The sequence below is a fragment of the Lactuca virosa genome, chromosome 9 (genome assembly GCF_052849685.1).
Source record: "Lactuca virosa cultivar CGN04683 chromosome 9, Lactuca_virosa_CGN04683_v6, whole genome shotgun sequence".
Taxonomy (NCBI): Eukaryota; Viridiplantae; Streptophyta; class Magnoliopsida; order Asterales; family Asteraceae; genus Lactuca; species Lactuca virosa.
The window spans coordinates 275,697,246-275,718,083 of record NC_136434.1 but is presented as its reverse complement, the minus strand read 5'-3'; the positions used below and the strand labels follow the sequence as shown (position 1 = coordinate 275,718,083).

Genomic DNA, 20,838 nt, shown 5'->3' with positions numbered 1-20,838 from the left:
CAAAAACTAACAAACTCCTAAATGTCTGATCTCAACATGTCATGGTATCGAGTCTTCCGCAACTCCTTGTCTGCAGGATACTAGGGTACCAAAACTCTCTCTCGGAGCATGGCGGTGATCTCCGCCACGGTCTCTGTTGTCTGTCTCATATCCAAAAACTCCCTAGCAAGCTATTTTACCTCGACATTTGGTGCAAACTATGCTCTGAATCGGGTCACGAAATTTGGCCAGGCCATGGCCTCAATGGTTGGGGCTCCCAAAGTATATCCAACATCCTCTCACCAATCCCATGCTCGCTCCCTCAGACATCATTCAACAAACCTCACCTTCGACTCCTCGGGGCAGAAGCTAGTCATCTGAGCACACTCAATATTTTCTATCCATCATCTAACTACCATGGGTTCCTTCACCCCAAAGAATTATGACGCCCCACATCCCCTGAAATGCTTGAAGGAGAGAGTGTGGGCTCTGTACTGACCGGCAGCTAAATCGACCCTATAGATCCGAAGGCGATCCTCCATCAACTCGATGATACCCTCCTTGATCAACCCAAACATCATCGGGGTCGCATCAAGGATGCCTCTAGTAATATCAGACGCAACGAACTCACGTAATCCCTCATCAATTGGTTCGGTGCCCGAGCCCGAACTAGATCCAGACCCTGAACCTCCTGTCTTACTATGTGTCATCACCATGTTGAAACATAACACATAAACAATAAGTATACACACGAAGAGGTTCACACTCTCGAGTTTCCTAGATTCATCGAGGTCTTCCTTGTCTTGGGTATAAATCTTGTGCTTCCAGTAGTACGGGCCCAATACTACCTTCCATACCTATATATACCCTCCCCCAAGGACTATCTCGAATCCTCCAAGTCGCTCATTCCTATCTAGTACTCTTCTCATACTATAAGTCGTCCCACGCACCAAGAAATATTCCAGGAACTTCCTATGGTTCCTCTCCTCATCACCCTCTGCTATCAGCTGCAGAAAGAACTCCCTATAATATCACCTAATTACCACATGAATACAATTACATATCATTGGTACTAGACAATTCTTCGAATGAAAGGTCACACACTACAACGGTTTGTCTCAAACAAGAGCTGCGCAATAGAGTTAAACCTAACCTTCTAAAATTATCAAATCTCAACAATATGTAACCAAGTGCATTCGTCTACTAGTCAGTTGATACTAATGGGAATTCCTAAAAGCATAAAGCATTCAACATTCGAGCATAAAGCAAGTCGAGTCAAAAAATAATCTAAACAGGTCATCCTATTAGATAACTGATTTCTTACTATCATGCAAATCTATAAGCTCATACATTAGGCACATAAAGGCATCTCTCCTAGCATTCTATCATGCAATCCTGAGCAGATCCTTAGCCTAGTCTAGCAAGTGATTCTCATATCATGGCATAAAACATTTAACATGTATGGGTATTTTGGGAAGACTTACTTGAGCTCGACTGATTGCAAGCATCACACCCCCTTCTTTTATTAGAAATTACTTAATAAAATATTTCTTCGTTCTTTTTTTTTTTGAAAATCTACCAAATCCTCAGTTTAAGACACCTGAGAGTATGCCCAAATCCCTCAAACCAAGGCTCTGATACCAACTTGTAACATCTCAAAATTTTCAGACAAAAATTTCATTTTTAATTCATTTCAAAACATCCAGTAAACATGTCAAAACAACCAAAAGAGAATCAAAGTGAAATAATATCATAGTACAAATCCCAAAATCATATAATGCGGAAAACATGGGCGGATGCGATACGATCAAGCCAAGCTCTTCCCTTTCGAGCTAAAAGTACCTGAAACATAAACTAAAAATTGTAAGCACAAAACTTAGTGAGCTGCCCAAAATACCCCATAACAAACATACATAACAGTCAAACATAACCAGGTCTATTTCATCCCTATTGGTCTCTTTCAACCGGTATTGGGTATATTTCAACCCCTTCGGTATCTTTCAACCGGTACTGGGTCTATTTCACCCCCTTTGATCTCTTTCAACTGGTATTGGGTATATTTCAACCCCTTCGGTCTCTTTCAACCGGTATCGGGTCTATTTCACCCCTTACCGCTAGCATATAATCCTATCAGTAAGAATCACAGAGACAACAAACACATATAGGCAATATAGGAAATTCTCACGAAGATAATTATTATCCTACCAACATAATCTAGTGGGCCGACATTGGTGCCTTTAACCCACGAGTATAGTGAAGGAAACTCACCTCGTAAAACAGCTTAAAAGTCAACACGCTCTCAAAATCCCACAACATGTGCTAGATGCCACCTAGATAATCACACAAGGCAATACCTTAATCTATCTCCTAAGACATTAACAATTGAACAAAAACCATAAGTCAAAAGTTAAACCTCAAGGTCAATGGTCAAATTCAATAGTCAATGTTGACTTCAACCGACCGCTACGACGTGGTCATCCTTAGCCACGTCGTGCGGGAAAATCTCAACCTTCACATCGTGGTTACCTAGGACCACGCCGTGGCTGCTAAGGTTCCAACAGCTTAATGCATTAAGTTGTTTCCTTTAATTCCAAGAGCTCCAAAGCTCGGATCTGGACCTAAATGTGATCTAAAAGGATAAAGTTTCCAACTTTATCCATTAGGACCATCCAAATGTCCCAAAATGTCTTAATAAGGCAAGAACCTAACCAATAAGCACTTATTCCAAAAGGTATGAAATCCATCATTTCCATAAGTGAGTCTAGCACCGAAACTAACCTAAAAGTTGGTGCTTTATAAACATGCATGTCCAATGCATGTATTAAACCCATATTAGGTCAAAATGAGGGTTTGTGACCTAAATGTCATGCATGGCTTGAAAATACAACCAAACTCCAGATCCAATGCACAAAATATACCAAATAACTCATAGATTCATAAAGTTGCAAACTTTATGAGATCTCACGATTCCAACAAACAAGAACAAGGAGTTTATGGGGCAAAACTTAAGATCTAGCAACCTCGCATGATAAAAATCGAGTCTTCGACACTTAGAAAGGTCCAAAATAGTGCTAAGGTGAAGAATGGAGTCGTGTTTGCTTGATCTTTGCTTCCTTCTAACTTCTTTAGCTTCAAGGACACCAAAACTAGCTCAATAATGGAGGAAAATGATTAGGGTTTATTTGGGGATTGAGGGAACCGATGGAGGATGAGGATGAGCAAACCATAACCTCCTCATTCTTTTAAATAGGGAGCAAACCCCGAAAAAATAGGGTTTGCAAGCAAGCCTCCACCTCGTCGTGGCCAATATTGTCACGTCGTGTTGACCTGAATGCACACGCGACTCTTTATCGCCTCGCCACGTCGTGGTGGTGCCTCCACCTCTCTGTGGTAATCCCAAAATGATAAATTTAAATACATAAGAAGGTACCTCAAGATCCGGGCGTTACAAGAGCACTATAACAAGTACTCTTCGGAAGACAATATAATTTCCAGAATCACAATTACTTAATAATGATGAGGTCAACTCTATTTATGAAAAAACAATGGAGTTACTTAATGATCATGAGATCAACTCTATTTATGAAAAAACAGTGGATAATTACAAAGAAAATAAAGAGAGGATCCTGATGCCATCATTTGATCTTAACATAAGCCAGATGACACCACCACAGGTAATATATCTTGTTTTTTAAACTTACAATCACATATGTTTATAACTATAATCACATATTTCCTAAATTTACAATCACATGTGATTACAGTTATGAATATACAAATAATATGAAATAACATAGTGGTTTTTATATTTACAATGATCAAGTGTTATTTACAATAAACAAGCGGGTAGTTTTCTGTTATGTATTTGAAAGCATGTTTCCTGGAGAATATTTGTATTTGGATGTAACTAAATCATGGGTTGAATTGCTAAATTATAATGAGAAGGATAGAGACATAAAAAGTTCTCCATACTGAGTTTTTTTCAACATCCAAATGACTATAAGTTAAACATATGTGATACTAAATTAATACTAGCTATTTAAATTAATATTCTAACACTGAATCACACATGATTCACAATTTAGACAAGGTACATAGAGAATGAGCCAATTCCAAAACAAAAAAAAAAAGATGCCAAAAAGAAAAAGGTAGATAAAGAAATGAAATAAAAAATGGAAATGGAGGCAAATGAAAAAGATGAGAACATATACAAAATCTTCAAGCAACACCTTATTGACTGGTTGAATAGAGATGAAGAAAAAACTCAAATGAAAAATGTTGATCTGGTAAGTTAATTAAAATCTTATTATAGTTTATATCCTTCCTAAATATGACCATACATATTTAAATGTAGATATTCTTCCCTGTTTGCCAAGAAGCCCACATGTACCTATTTGTTTTTAATCTTAAAAACGCAAACATAGTGATACTCGACAACAACATCTCAGGGGCAAAAATCAAAGACAAGTATACGCACACTCATAAGTAACATTCGATTATTTTATGATTGAATAAAATATTTATAATCACATGTGATTAAATAAAAAAAACACATGTGATTGAAGCATAAAACATTATTTGATGCTTCTAATCACTTGTGATTATAAAAATATTTGTAATAAAATATAATTAAATAAATACTAATAAACATTAGTAATGACATATGATTATGTAAATATTGATAACATTTTTTCTATGTTTAATCTTGATAACATTTTTTCTATGTTTAATCGTATGTGACTAAATTACTTCTTTTTTAATTTTCATAAAAAATACTTCACAAGATATTTACAGGAGATAAAACATCCAAGATGTCATGCCCTAGAAGACCCAAATCTCCAACCAAGTCTAATAGATATGTTATGCAAAACAAAAAAAACAAAAGAAATTGTGGAGTATATGTAATAAGATATATGGAAACATATATGGGGCAAACATAATACAAAACTGTATTTGCAAAAGAAGGAATCCAGGATGCGATGCTTGATTGGGTAAGAACCAGATATGCTTACACAATCATCAATTCTGAAATTAATTCAACGAAGGATGATCTCTACGAGCTCGTACATGAATACAACAAACAAGATAATGAGAAAAGAGAAAATGATACAAAAAAGCATATGGTGAAATCCAAAAAAGGTTGGAAAGCATGACTTGAAAATGCATGCGATACGGTCAATTAGATATGGTGGAGATGTTGTAGATGGTGACTGTGGATTATTATGAAGGTGAAGTGGTGAATGGAAATGTGAAGGTGAAGTGGTAGATATTAGATTCTGAAGTGGTGAGTGTGATTGTGATGTTGATGATATGATGTTGATATGGATAATTTGTTTGTTGATTTATTAAGACAATTTTAGTTTTTCATTAGATGAATGTTTGTTGCTTTTGAAGACAATTTTTAGTTTCTAATTAGATTAGTTTTTAATTAGAACAATGTTTGAACATATATATGATATGATGGATATGTAGATCTTAATATGGATAACTAGTTTATTACTTTACAAAACAAAGTCTTTTTTTTGTTTATCAGTAAATCAACTGTTTTATTTTGTTCTCATAATTATAGGTGATAAGTATAGCATAAAGTGTAAGATTCGCAAAGGATTAATACAAGTCATGATAAGTACATGATATGATAGATATGTGGATCTTAATATAGATAACTAGTTTATTACTAACAGTTATAAAATCTTTTGTTCTTTGTATAATGCAATGTGATTCACATGTAATTATTTGTCATCACATATGATTTCGATAATCACATGTCATTAGCACATATAATTAGATCACATATCATTTGCATTTGTTATGAACACTATAAGATTTATATATCAATCACATCTTATTAAACCCATATGTGTTGAAAATCACATATCATTTGCATTTGTTATGAATACTATAACATATGATTTCTAAAATCACATATGATTACAAATATTGAAACAAATCAAGAATCACAAGTGATTTAAATCTGGTCACATTAGAAAATCATATGTTATTAAAAACATATGAACACTACAACATATGATTTCAAAAATCACATGTGATTACAAGTATTGAAACAAATCAAAAATCATACGTGATTTAAATATGGTCACATTAGAAAATCGTATGTTATTTCAAACGTTACAAATACTAAAACAAATAAAATATCACACATGATTTAAATCTGGTCACATTAGACAATCATATGTTATTACAAACATGTGAACACTATAACATATAATTTCTAAAATCACATGTGATTACAAATACTAAAACAAATAAAAAATCATATGTGATTTAAATCCGGTCACATCAGAAAACCATATGTTATTTCAAACATTATTATTCACATTACAGAATCATATATGAGATTAAATCATATATAATTATAAAGAATCTTTGATTATACATTTATATATAATTAAGTCACATAAAATTTATATATAATTAAATCACATGAAATTATAACATTACAAAATCACATATATGATTTAAATCTGTTATGAATAAGACATATTCTGGTAAAAACATATGTGATTACCATCTATAATATACACAAACATATTAAATCAAAAAGAAAACTAAAGCAAAAGCAAAAAAAAAAAGTTGACTAAGGAAGAATAAATTGAACTAAAATCACATATGATTATGATCTGTTATGAAACATTTTATGCTTAAAAAATTGAAAACTAATAATCACAAATGAATGTAATAAAATTCTATACATCATTTCTTGGCATCAAATCTGCTTGAACAAGTACGGTTGTTGTGTGGTCTTTTTTACCACATATTGAGCATTTTTTGGACTTCTTTTGAGCATTCATAATTGATTATTCAATTTCACCAACAAGCCTCTTATTTCCACATCCTTTACTGTGTTGAACATTTGGAAAAAAATTTCCACCTCTTCTGGAATAGTAACATTATAAAGTTTCTCAAGGACATCTGAATTTGTGATTGGTTCTTCATTTGAAGAATTGCACTTCACATCATTCAACCAAAGTTGTGTTTTTTCAGCAAAAGATGCTAGCTTCTGCTTATCAACTATAACAATATCTAAAGCAAATTCAGTATTGAAAAATACTTCATTAACCAGTTTCATAACATCTGCATCCTCTTCGTCAAAACGGTCTCTCGATAGATGATAATTTGAAGATATTACATTCTTTCTCCATCGCCTAAGAATATACGGTTCAAGTATTTCATTAAAAAATTTGTCCATCAAAACTCTGAAAGCATGTCGGCAAAGTATACCAAAACGATTAAAATGTCCAAAAGTACAATTCACTTGTTTTTCGGCATATTTTAGTCCCACCTATAACAATAATAAATCACATATGGTTATACAAATAAGCATCACACATTCTGCTATAATCACATCTGATTACCATCTTCTATGTACACAAAATATATTTTCTGCATCAATCACATATGATTACACTCTAGTTTAATCACATTTGATTATAACCACATATGATTTAAAGAATTAAAATTTTCTTTAATAACATCTAAAAATCATTATCTTTATAATCACATGTGATTGATTATAATCATATGTACTGATAATCACATGTGATTATAATAACATGTATTGTAATTACATCAGATTATACATATTAATATTAAAAAAATTATATTATTATGATAAATCACATATGATTATCATAAATATAAAAAATAAAGATATTAAATCAAAAATAAAATACCTTATACGTTGCCTTTACTTCATGTTTCTGGCTCTTGTGCATAACTTTAAAATGTTCCCATCCATCTCCCTCGCCTAAATCTTTAACATCACAAAACCATCCTCCTTTATAAATCTCTTTTTGAACTTCAAAAAACAACTTGCTCGTGTACACCTTTGCTACATGTTGTTCCATCATACGTGGGGACTTCCAAACATAATATACTCCATTCGTTTTATGATCAAGTTCACGTTGTGTATATCGTCGTTTTTTAATAGCATTGTCATAATTCATCATGAAATTTAGAAGGAAATTTTCGATTTGTGAATATACATTGAAAAAGGAATTGATACTCTCAGACATTGATGTTGTCTTCATCAACCCACACCTTGGAAAATCATTGAAATACGTTGGTACCCATCTCTCATCTTCAAGATTAAATTATTTCATCAAAATTTCCCAATTCCTCTCGAAAATATCACGCTCAATATGAATATCCCAAAAAAGCTTATTGAATCTTTTCTTGAAATCCGTGCTTTTAAGAAATTCCACATAGAGCTATAAAAATCACATATGATTCACAGTTAATATTCAAATATTGTGACAAACGGCTATTTCGGGTCAGCAAAAGTCAAGCACGTCAACAAAAGCCAAATAGTGAAAACAAAACACTTTACACCTTACATTTACGGTTCTCGGTTTTGGGGCCCAAGAACCTTGGGATTTCGGTTGCCAAGAACCGAAATCACATGCCTAAGACCGAAATCATGTCTTGACCGAGAACCCACTAGACTGAAATCCATCTAGACCGAAGACCTTAGTGTTCTCGGTTTCACTTGGACCGAAATCAAGGTGATCTCGATTGGAGCTAGGCCGAAATTACATGTAATTTCAGTGAGAATTAGAAGATTTTGGTGGGAAAGAAGATAAGGAAGTGTTGACTTTGTGACATGATAGATACATCAGTTTCCCATAAGACTTATTACCCATCATATAATGATGCTATTATCCCCTAAATATCAAACTAAAAATCATTTCACCTTCCCCCTTATCTTGGGCCGAGATCACCCACAAACCCTCCCACCAACTCCATTTTCTTCAAGTATTCTGCATAATACTCTCTAATTACTCCATATTCTTCCAAGAGAAAACTACTCCTCATTAAGCAAAACCATTTCAAGTGATTCTTGGTATTTGGTAAGTGTTTCTTCAAAATCTAGTGTTTTTACACACTCTTACACTAGTTTCATCTTATTCACACACATTATCATGTGTTAAAACTCTTAGGGTAATACCATCTTCAAAGAGTTCATCACCCACAATCAGGTGGTTTAGGATTGGAGATCCTCACAATCATCCCTTTATCCAACCACAAACACACTCAAGGTGAGTTAATACCCCCACATTTTCGACATTTTCATGTTTTAAGGGGGAATACAAGTAAAATTTGGTTTATCACACAAATACTTGCATGTTTCATCTTTATGTTAAATATAAGACATTATTTGCATGAGATATGGTTATCACTAGCTTTTATACAATTATTTGTGATATATTAGTTTTGAAATTCAAAACTAACAAAAACAAAACATAATCTATGTTATAAAATCATAAGAAAAATTATGATTTGCAAAACTACATGGTTTTTGAATCTTTTTACCAAAATATAGTTTTTCTAACAAAAAGGGGTACTATCTAGTTATTTCACAATTTTGTGGATTACAACCCAAAAATATGATGTTTTGACCATTCATTTTGAAACTAGACAAGATAACTACTATGTACTTATATAAACGATTATATAAATAGTCTTAACAAACAAACATGATAAACTATAATTGTTATAGTTTGGGAGTCACAAACACCACACTATCATTACAGAAGAAGCATATAATTATTTAAAGGTATAATTATTTCATTTACAACAAAAAGGGGTTTTCAGTTCACATAAACCGATTGATACAATTTTGTGAGACATTTGGCTTCACCGTACCTACCAGTGTACACACTAAGTCCTGCATTATAACCAGAGTCTCTTGTAGGGAGAGCATGAAACTTGTGTATAGATCTATACGGGATTGACAACCCCGCACCTAAACTGTTAGCTACAGTTAGACCGGCAGGTCTGGGGTGACAAAGGTCTAACAGTTCTGACGCCTGAAGAACGGCGTAGCAGGCCACTAGTCGCTAGCATGGTTATGATAACTCAATGGGGTATTAACACAACATTTGGTTTACGGGGTTAACATACATTCAAGTAGTTTTATATAAAGATAAAACTTCATAATACTATTTCCCAGTACAGCATTACTTACATTTTTGTCTTTGGATTTAAGACTTACAGCTCGTTTTTAAAGAAATTATTGGATTTTCTGAAAGTATACACTATCATTTTTCACGAAACAGTTACAAATCCTTCTCATACAAAACTCTAATGAACTCACCAACTTAATTGTTGACACTTTTCAAAATCAATTGTATTCTCAGGAAACCAGTACACAGGTAATCACAAGAGTTTTTGGTGGATGTGGCGTCGTCGCATCACATTAGTTTTTTTTGTCATATGCACCTGATATCAAGTAGACAATGTCTTTGAGTACAATGTAACCTTATTAAATATTCAATACAATGGTTGTAATGCTTTGATCGCTACTATTCAATTGTTATGATATTCTACATGAAAGTCATCCACCCCCAGACGTTTCCGCCGTTCTGGTTTGGGGGTGTGACAGATTGGTATTAAAGCATTGTTTATAGTGAACTAAGTATATCAAACCATGTAATATATACAACTATAAATACAATGGGGCTAAAACACTCTGGCTAAGAAGTATACGTTTAAAATATAATAGTTACTAGAAACGGTTTCATAATAAGAGCCATATAAAAAGTATTTAGAGGACTTAAACACTACGATTAAGCCTAGACAGTTATGTAATCATATCTAGGATAAATATAGTCTGATCAACTATATTTATACGAGATATGACTAACATGTGTTTAGGAATGGTTGTGGTGGGCAACGAATCTAAAACTTACCAACCCTATATATACCAAGGAACTCTAGAATCAAACATAAACATTCAAAATAATATAGGAGTATTTTAGAATACTACAGGATCATACACTTAAGCCTTTCATGTATTTCTCATATCTCTATTCTCACAAAGACGTCATGGCAGGATTTCACATGCCCGGAGACCCCTATTTCCCTAACCAGGGAAATGGTGGGCGGATCGAAGAGGATATTGAGGAAATAATGGAAGAAGAACCCGAAGAGGATCCAGAGGAGGAGGAAGAAGAAGACGAGGAAGAGGTAGAGGATGACTCGGATGCAGAGTCCGAAGTTATAAATCCTTCTTATGTAGCCCGGGTTCTCGCACATCGTTTGGGCTACCAGGGACCCACGCCCCGCTGGGCGGAGGACCTGGAAAGGTGGGGTAGGCAGCAACATCAGCTTTCTCCATACGACATGGAGAAAGGTTTCTATAACCTCAGTCACGGGGGACCGGCAAACAGGGCCCTCCCTGTTATGGTTCAGTGAATCACACACCTCGGAGATCAAACCAAGGCATCAGCGAATCGGATCATGGAGCTGGGGGCCGCTGCTGAGGCCACTGACGCACGAACTCGACTACTAAAGAGGGACTACCCCCGGACATGTCATCTCATTGGCCGCCTCCATGAGGACCTCACCACTCGAGCGGAAACGAGGGAGTATCAGGAGAGACACTCTGCTCTCTAGGAGAGGGTGATTGCAGCTGAGCGCCGGATAGCGAAGATGCAGGCCTCCATGGCTTCATCCCGTGGCCCACAAGAGACTACCCGCCACGAGTAGGACTTATACTATTCACGGATTGATTTTATTTACGAGTAAGCGTTGGTGCTACTCTTTCATGTAGACCTTCTTAATGGTCAATTTTCACAAAACTATGTACTAGTACCATATTATCAATGAAATGGGTATGCATTTTATTTCATTGGATGTTGCTATTTGATATGTAATTTTTACCTATTATAGTAAATTTCATTTGTGAATTGCTTGCAAATTTCAATAACAACAAGACTTGATATATATATATATATATATATATATATATATATATATATATATATATATATATATATATATATATATATATAAACAAGGCATTCCATTACGGTAATGTCCGATTCATAAACTCCTATCAAAGACTTATCGTCATTCCACCTTTAAATTTAATGGCAGAAAAATGCCACCCCGGAAATCTAACTGGCGCTTCAACAATATGTCACACCCCAAAACCGGAACGGCGGAAATGTTCGGGGGTGGAGGACATCATGTTCAGTATCACAATAATGCAAAGTAGTAAACAAGCAACAACATCATCATTGCATTAATAATATAATTTCATACAAGTGTGTTCTATCAAGTTATATAGACACCAAAAATATACATCAAAAATAAAAGATGAGTCTTGAACGAGCTCCATCTTCTCAAAACCTGGCACCGGTACCTGTCTACTGGTGACCTGAGAATACAAGTTATTTTGAAAGAGTTTATCAGCTTTAAAGCTAGTGAGATCATAAGTATATTAGTGTATGTATTTGTATGAAAGTGTTTGTAAGTCTGTAATGTATAAGTTTTGTAAAAGTTTGTAATTGTTTGAACTCTCCTAGAAAACCCTATGTTTCCTACTAAAAGTAGCCTTCTACCAAGGCATCTAGTGTCTGTGTGTGTGTCTCTTGTAAGAGTATATATTTTCCCAAATCTGACTATCATTAACCAAAATATAGTTTCTACATTATTGTTTATTGTGTGAATATCACAAAGTAAATGTAAGGGGAAAATGATATAGTACTGTAGTGTTGTATTAAGTAATTATTGTTGTACTAATTACTTTACACCAATTGTTATTTTAAAGTACCATGTGATCGGCATGTATCCTGCTACCGACTCTATAGAAAAACGACAATGTAAGACGTCGTAAGAAATGACGTTTGGCACCCGTAGACTTGCAAGTCCCACTGTAGCGAGCAGCAAGGTGTAGGATAGTCAATCCAGTATAGATCTATACACAAACTCATACGCTCCCCAATTAAGGAGATTCTGGATACAAAACGGCTCATGACAGGTAGTGTCATGCCCCCGTTAAGTGGCTCACATAACTGTAAGTAATGTATATGTATATGTATATGTATGTGCTAGCTGTATTGTGTGTTCTTTCCCTGTCTATCTTGTATGTTTTGTTTCTCATCACTGTGTATTATGTTTGTTTCTCATCACTATGTATTATGTTTGTTTCTTATCACTATGTATTATGTTTGTTTCTCATCACTATGTATTATGTTTGTTTCTCATCACTATGTATTATGTTTGTTTCTCATCACTATGTATTACTCATGAATGAACTGACTCATTGTATATTTCATTGTTCTAGTAATAGTATCTTCCTAAACTATACCTATTATAGTTTACTAGTAATGTTGTTTGTGTATATGAACATGTTTGTATACCCTTGCTACCCAAAGGCATTGAACTGAATGAAAGAAGTAACCTTTTATATCTATACACATATACATGATATATAACTAGGATTCAAACGACCTTCGTACAAATAACCTGAATACCCTAAGTCTACAACCAAACAAGGAACAGGAAGTAAGGTGAGCTATCAGTCCTAAGTCCTTTCAATCCTACTTATATAATTATATCCATATAGATACACAGAATATAAGTTAAAAGAGTTTAATAAAAGTATTTGATATGTAAAAGAGTTTGTAAAACAGTATGAAGTAATACAGTTTGATAACACAGTTTGAAAAGTAAGAAATCCACTTGTTTGGTAGTTATTAATCACATGTGATTGATATAATAACTATAATAGTTCAACTTGTATTCCCCCCCCCCCATAAAAGCATTTAAAAACATTTAAAAGGTTAATTAAGGGGTATGAACTCACCTGTAGTGAGTGGTTTGGATGAACGGAAAGTATAGGATGCTAGGTGTCAAGTGAAGACTTGTACACACACGATGATCCTAGTTAACATATAATATCACATATATGTATCCAATTAGTCTTTAAACAACTAATTAACAAAGTTAAGACATCATAGGACCTGTAAAACACCTTATATAAGTGCTATAAGTCCTAAGGATTGCATCTAAGTGTTGTAGGACATTGCTATTGAGTTTAGGGTTCAAGGGAACCCTTTATTTGAGTTTACGGTTTTGTGACCATAACTCATTGAGTTTACGGTCGTAAACCCATGAGTTTACGGCCGTAAACTCATGTTTCTTGACCATTTTGTGTTTTGAAGCCTTAAAGATCACAAGAAGCATTCCTACTTCATGTTTAAGCCTTAGGAAGAGATTAGGGCACCATTTCACTCCTTTTAGGAGTTTACGGTCCTTGGACCATTTCTCTTTGGGTTTACGGCCGTAAACCCAAATGGTTTGTGGTTTTTTGATGTTTTCAAGTACTAAACACATCAAGGAATGGATCTAGGCTAGTTTCCAAGGCTTAGAAGTGACTAGGGCACACTTTGGCACCCTTTTTGGGGTTTACGGTCCAAGAACATCTTGGACCGTAACCACGCTTGATCCTTGGTTTCTTGGGTGTTTTCTTGATGTTTAGAAGTGTAACAAGCTCTATAATACTCTAGGATAGAAGTACTTACTAGGTAGAATCTTGAAAAGGTGCTAAAAGTCCAAGAACACTAGTGTGTGTTCTTGGTGTTCTTGGTGAAACTTGAAGATCTACACTTTTGGAATGATTTCACGGATGGAATCATGTTAGATCACTAGATTAAGTAAGATTTCAACTTTTTAGGGCTAGAAACACTTACAATGTTGAAGATCAAGAAGAAAAGTCGATGATACTTGAGAGAGAATTGAGTTTTGGATCTTGAAATTGTGAAAAGTGATAAATAATGACTAAGTGTCATATTTATACCCTCTTTTAGGGTTTATGACCGTAAACACCTTTGTTTAGGCCGTAAACTCCAAACTCTTGGAGTTTTGGAATAATATTGTTGTACAATAAACCCTAGGGCATCCTCTCTCCTGTTATCTCCTGAAGTACTAATCTTAAAATACTCAAACTTATTCCAAAAAGCTTGAAAATTAGCAGAAACAGTTTTGACTCCTATTGAAGTGAATGGTTGTACATAATAGAAATTTCGGGTTGTCACATCATCCCCCCTTTAGAAGGAATTTCATCCCGAAATTACAATTTAAGCAAATAAGTAGTTACATATAACTAAGTAAAAAGACGAGGATATTTCAATTTCATCTGATCCTCTCGCTCCCAAGTGAATTCAGGTCCTCGCTTGGCGTTCCAGCTAACCTTCACTATCGGGATACGACTTTGTTTCGTTTGCTTGACCTCGCGGTCCATGATCTCTACTGGTTCTTCCACTAAGTTGAGGCTCTCGTTGATCTCGATCTGGTCGAGTGGGATTACAAGAGTCTCGTCGGACATACACTTTTTCAAGTTCGAGACGTGGAAAGTAGAATGTACGTTACTGAGTTCGAGTGGTAAGTTAAGTTTGTAAGCTACAGGGCCGATTCTGGCAAGAATCTCGAAAGGCCCTATGTACTTTGGATTTAGCTTTCCACGCTTTCCGAAGCGTATCAAGCCCTTCCAGGGTGAGACCTTCAATAGAACACGGTCGCCCACCTGGAATTCCAACGGTTTCCTTCGTTTATCAGCGTAGCTTTTCTGTCGGTCTCTAGAGGCTTTCAATCGTTCACGAATCTGAACGATCTTCTCTGTCATTTCCCATATGATCTCCGGACCCGTGAGAGTGCTTTCAGGAACTCGTCCTTTAGCTAACTGGGTATCACCCACCTCAGCCCAGCACAGAGGGGATCTGCACTTCCGGCCATAGAGTGCCTCGAATGGAGCAGCCTTTATGCTCATGTGATAACTGTTGTTGTAGGAAAATTCGACAAGGGGTAAATGAGTATCCCATGCTTTCCCAAAGTCGATCACACAGGCTCGCAGCATATCTTCCAAGGTTTGGATAGTCCTCTCACTTTGCCTGTCTGTCTGTGGATGGTAGGCTGTACTCATGTCCAGCCTAGTTCCTAGGGAACTTTGTAACGACTGCCAGAACCTCGAAGTGGATCTACTATCTCTATCTGAGATAATGGATATGGGAACACCGTTCAGTCGTACAATCTCCCTAATGTAAGTTCTTGTAAGCTTCTCCATCTTGTCTGTTTCCTTGATAGGCAGGAAGTGTGCGGACTTGGTCAATCTGTCGACGATGACCCATATGGTATCAAGTCCACCCGTTGTCTTGGGCAACTTGGTTATGAAATCCATAGTGATCCGCTCCCACTTCCATTCCGGTATCTCTGGATGTTGTAGTGGACCGGACGGTTTCTGGTATTCGACCTTGACCTTGGCGCAAGTAAGGCATTTACTCACGAAGGTAGAAATCTTTGCTTTCATGTTAGGCCACCAGTATAACTTTTTAAGATCCAGATACATCTTATCTGAACCCGGGTGGACGGAATAACGAGTGTTGTGCGCCTCGTTCATGACCAAGTCTCTGAAACCACCAAGTTTCGGGGTCCAGATCCGATCCATGAGAAAATAAGCTCCGCCAACCTTAACCTCCAAGTTCTTATCCATCCCTCTCAGGGATTCACCCGCCACATTTTCAGGTTTCAAAGCGTCGAGCTGAGCCTCCTTAATTTGCATGGACAAGTGTGAATGGATAGTCATAGTCAATGATTTGACTCTACGACCAGAATATTCTTTCCGACTTAGGGCGTCAGCTACTAAGTTGGCTTTACCCGGATGATAACGAATTTCGCATTCGTAATCACTGAGTAGCTCGACCCACCGTCGTTGTCTCATGTTGAGCTCCTTCTGGTCGAATATGTGTTGTAAGCTCTTGTGGTCTGTAAAGATTGTGCTCTTTGTACCATACAGGTAGTGTCTCCAGATCTTCAGAGCAAGCACAACTGCTCCTAGTTCAAGATCGTGGGTAGTGTAGTTGACCTCATGTGTCTTTAGCTGTCTCGAGGCATAGGCGATGACCTTACCTCACTGCATCAGAACACATCCGAGCCTTTGATTCGACGCGTCGCAATAGACAATGAAGTCTTCTATCCCTTTGGGGAGGGATAGTAATGGTGCGGTGCACAAGGCTCTTTTGAGTTATCGAGGAGAAACGTACCAGTGACCACTGTGGGGTCGGCAACCGCTTCCTCGTGGCCTATGGCCAGAACTCTTGCCACTCCACCGGCGTTCCCTGCCTTCGGGCAGTTCCTTTTGTAGTGGCCCACCTCGCCACAACCGTAGCAAGTTTGGCTCACACCAGCACCGAGGACTTGGGTGATTGGCCTCACCGGAGCTTTGCAGAAACGGGCAGTGTGCCCCTTCCTGTTGCAGGTCAAACACTGCATTTCCCGGCAGGCTCCTACGTGGTGGAAGTTGCATTTGTTGCACTTAGGCAAACTTCCAGCATACTGTTTTACCGGAGCAGCAGCGGCAGGTGCTATCGCAGCATGAACTGCCACGACCTGCTGCTTTTTGGCAGCCTTTGTCTTTCTCTTGTCATCCCAAAATTTCCGCTTGGAATCAGCGGTTCTGACGGGTTCTGAGATGGCCAGGGTTGTTGTTGCGGCCGGGGTACGAACCCCATGGTCTATGAGCCACTGTGCCAATCGCTTGGCACTATCAAATGTAGTGGGGTTTGAAGCCAAAACATTTCCCTGGAATGGAGGCACCAGCCCCCATATGTATCTTTCAATCTTCTTCCCCTCTGTATGAACCATGTCTGGACAGAGGGCCACCAGTTCACAGAACCTAGCGGTGTAGGAGACTATGTTGGAGCCCTTCATGGTTAGGCTCCACAGTTCTTCCTCTAGCTTTTGGATTTCGCCCCTCGGGCAGTACTCCTCAACCATTAGCTCTCTCAGAGCTTCCCACCCCATAGCATTTGCCACTATAAGGGATAGTGACTTGACATGGCTATTCCACTATGTTAGGGCTTTTGACTCAAAGGTGCAAGCAGCAAACTTGACCTTGCTCCCTTCTGGACAGGAGCAGATCTCGAAAACCGATTCAGTCTTCTCGAACCATTGCGAGAGGGCAATGACTCCGCCAGTCCCTTTGAAGGATAATGGTTTGCAGTTTGTGAAGTCCTTGTAGGAGCACTCTCTGGAGCGCACAGGGATTTCACCATCAGTAGATAGGACAGGAGTTCCTTCCCCAGTGGAACCCGAAGAATGATATTGAGCCATGGCTGTAGCCACAGCTGCAGCTACAGCAGCATTCAGGGCTGCCGTGTCGAATTGAGGAGCAGGTGGTGTCGGTGCGGGAGGATCGCGTCTTGTCGATTTACGTGGAGGCATCTTTTAACTATAAGTTTAGAAAGATGAAGATATTTATAAGAATTTAATAGGAAGTAGATAAGAATGACTCATAGACTAACTCTCCATAGTCCAACAGCACAAATGAATAACACGATTGATTGTAAATGAAAGCATTTGGATATAATTTCCATGAGATTAGATATCTATCAAAAATACTGGGATTACAGATGTAATGAGTTCGGGAAAAATGACCTAGAAGTAGGTCTTACATCAACCAAGATGGAAAATTTTGACAGACTACTACCTAATCAAGACCTAACGGGTCTAAGATTTACAAAGATAGGAAATTAGATTAGAGTTTTTACACTAACTAGGTTACATCCAAAAGAGAAGTCGATGAGACTCTAACGGCGACGAGAACTACTAGAGTGAGTTCTTGAATCTGACAGAAGGCGTTCTATGTCCCTCATACGCTTTTCAGACCTTGCCTGCTGAGCTCGAAGTTCCCTGACTTCAGCTTGGGTTTCAGCAAGTTCCCTCTGTAGAACTGCATTGCGGACCTGAGTCCTTTCATGAGCAGACTCTAGCTGGCGAATGCGGATAGTGTTAACGCCAGAGTTGGCGTCAATCTCTACGACTCGGTCGATAGCTGCTCGACCTTGCTCAGTGTTCCGAGCAATCCTACGGACCATGATGGGTAGGACCCTGTCAGCTGAACCTCCTTCGGTGAGGTTGTAGAAGCTTCTGTCTCCATTGTAGGGTATGGGTTGACCCTATTCCTGACTCCATCTATTCAAGTTTGTGGCCCACAGAGGAGTGGGTCCTTGAAATGCTGTACGAGGGTTCAGGTTTGGGTCTTGAGCAGCTGGGGGTAGGTTGTTGACTTCAGGCTCTGAGTCAGAACCATCAGAAAAGCCTTCAGCTTCGTGATCATCCAAAGGGATTGGGTGATCATCTTCTGGCTCTTCTCCCAGCCATCCTGCATTGCCGTGGTTGGGATAGTACGGGTCTCCAGGAAAAAGGAATTCAGCCATTATATCTACGCGAGAAAAAGGGATAAGGAAATAATTAATAGACGAACTAACTAGATAATTATAAGATGATCTTTATTAGTTACTCCAACATTTGCGTACTGCATACCAGTCATAGGTAACCTAGACAGGATAGACCTTCGAATAAGTGACCCTAACTCTAAGCCAACAACCAAACAAGGAACAGGAAGTAGAGCAAATATCATAGATTCTAAGTCTATGCCATCCTATTTACCTATAACCTTAATGTATCCACCCCGCAACTATTGACATACCAATAAAGACCTTTTTAGTTCTCATATAAGTAATTAATAGTCACACAAAATACTCCTACAGTATTTTAAGTTTATGTTCTGTTCTACTGTTCTCGTTGTAGTAGTGTTGGTAAGTTTTTAGACTTGTTGCAACCTCACAACCATACTTAGGCACATGCTAATCACTCCTCAGATAATGTAGTTGATCAGGCTACATCTTCCCAGGGTTGACCATATGTCTCCAAGTCTACTTGTGCTGTCCAACAATCGTAATACTTTTGTTCTGTCCTAGTGACACTGATTTTAGTATGAATGCAGGTATGTATACTTGGTTAAATATTTTATTATTTAAAAGTATAAACTCTTTATCAGAGTATTTTAATCCCGCTGTGTTTATAGTTCGAATATCTTTTATGGGTTGATACACTCGATTCACTATAAACAATGCTCTGATACCAATCTGTCACACCCCAAAACCGGAATGGCGGAAACGTTCGGGGGTGGAGGACGTCATGTTCAGTATCACAACAATGCAAAGTAGTAAACAAGCAACAACATTATCCATTGCATTAATAATATAATTTCATACAAGTGTGTTCTGTCAAGTTATATAGACACCAAAAATATACATCAAAAATAAAAGATGAGTCTTGAACGAGCTCCATCTTCTCAAAACCTGGCACCGGTACCTGTCTACTGGTGACCTGAGAATACAAGTTATTTTGAAAGAGTTTATCAGCTTTAAAGGTGGTGAGATCATAAGTATATTAGTTTCTGTATTTGCATGAAAGTGTTTGTAAGTCTGTAATGTATAAGTTTTGTAAAATTTTGTAATTGTTTGAACTCTCCTAGAAAACCCTATCTTTCCTACTAAAAGTAGCCTTCTACCAAGGCATCTAGTGTCTGTGTGTGTGTCTCTTGTAAGAGTATGTATTTTCCCAAATCTGACTATCATTAACCAAAATATAGTTTCTACATTATTTTTTATTGTGTGAATATCACAAAGTAAATGTAAGGGGAAAATTATATAGTACTGTAGTGTTGTATTAAGTAACTACTGCTGTACTAATTACTTTAAACCAATTGTTATTTTAAAGTACCATGTGATCGGCCTGTATCCTGCTACCGACTCTATAGAAAAACGACGATGTAAGACGTCGTAAGAAATGACGTTTGGCACCTGTAGACTTGCAAGTCCCACTATAGCGAGCAGCAAGGTGTAGGATAGTCAATCCAGTATAGATCTATACACAAACTCATACGCTCCCCAATTAAGGAGATTCTGGATACAAAACGGGTCATGACAGGTAGTGCCATGCCCCCGTTAAGTGGCTCACATAACTGTAAGTAATGTATATGTATATGTATATGTATGTGCTAGCTGTATTGTGTGTTCTTTCTCTGTCTAGCTTGTATGTTTTGTTTCTCATCAGTGTGTATTATGTTTGTTTCTCATCACTATGTATTATGTTTGTTTCTCATCACTATGTATTATGTTTGTTTCTCATCACTATGTATTACTCATGAATGAACTGACTCATTGTATGTTTCATTGTTCTAGTAATAGTATATTCCTAAACTTTACC

General features: G+C 37.1%; 1 protein-coding gene across 1 annotated transcript; it reads right to left on the bottom strand.

The window, feature by feature from the left end:
• Nucleotides 1-6,787: 6,787 nt before the first annotated feature.
• On the bottom strand, nucleotides 6,788-8,015 carry LOC145140555 (protein FAR1-RELATED SEQUENCE 5-like). The gene is made up of 2 exons (XM_079074005.1): nucleotides 7,674-8,015; nucleotides 6,788-7,282 (listed from the first exon to the last, which is right to left on the bottom strand). The coding sequence occupies exons 1-2, from the start codon at nucleotides 8,013-8,015 to the stop codon at nucleotides 6,788-6,790; spliced, it is 837 nt and encodes a 278-aa protein (XP_078930131.1).
• Between the last annotated feature and the right edge of the window lie 12,823 nt (nucleotides 8,016-20,838).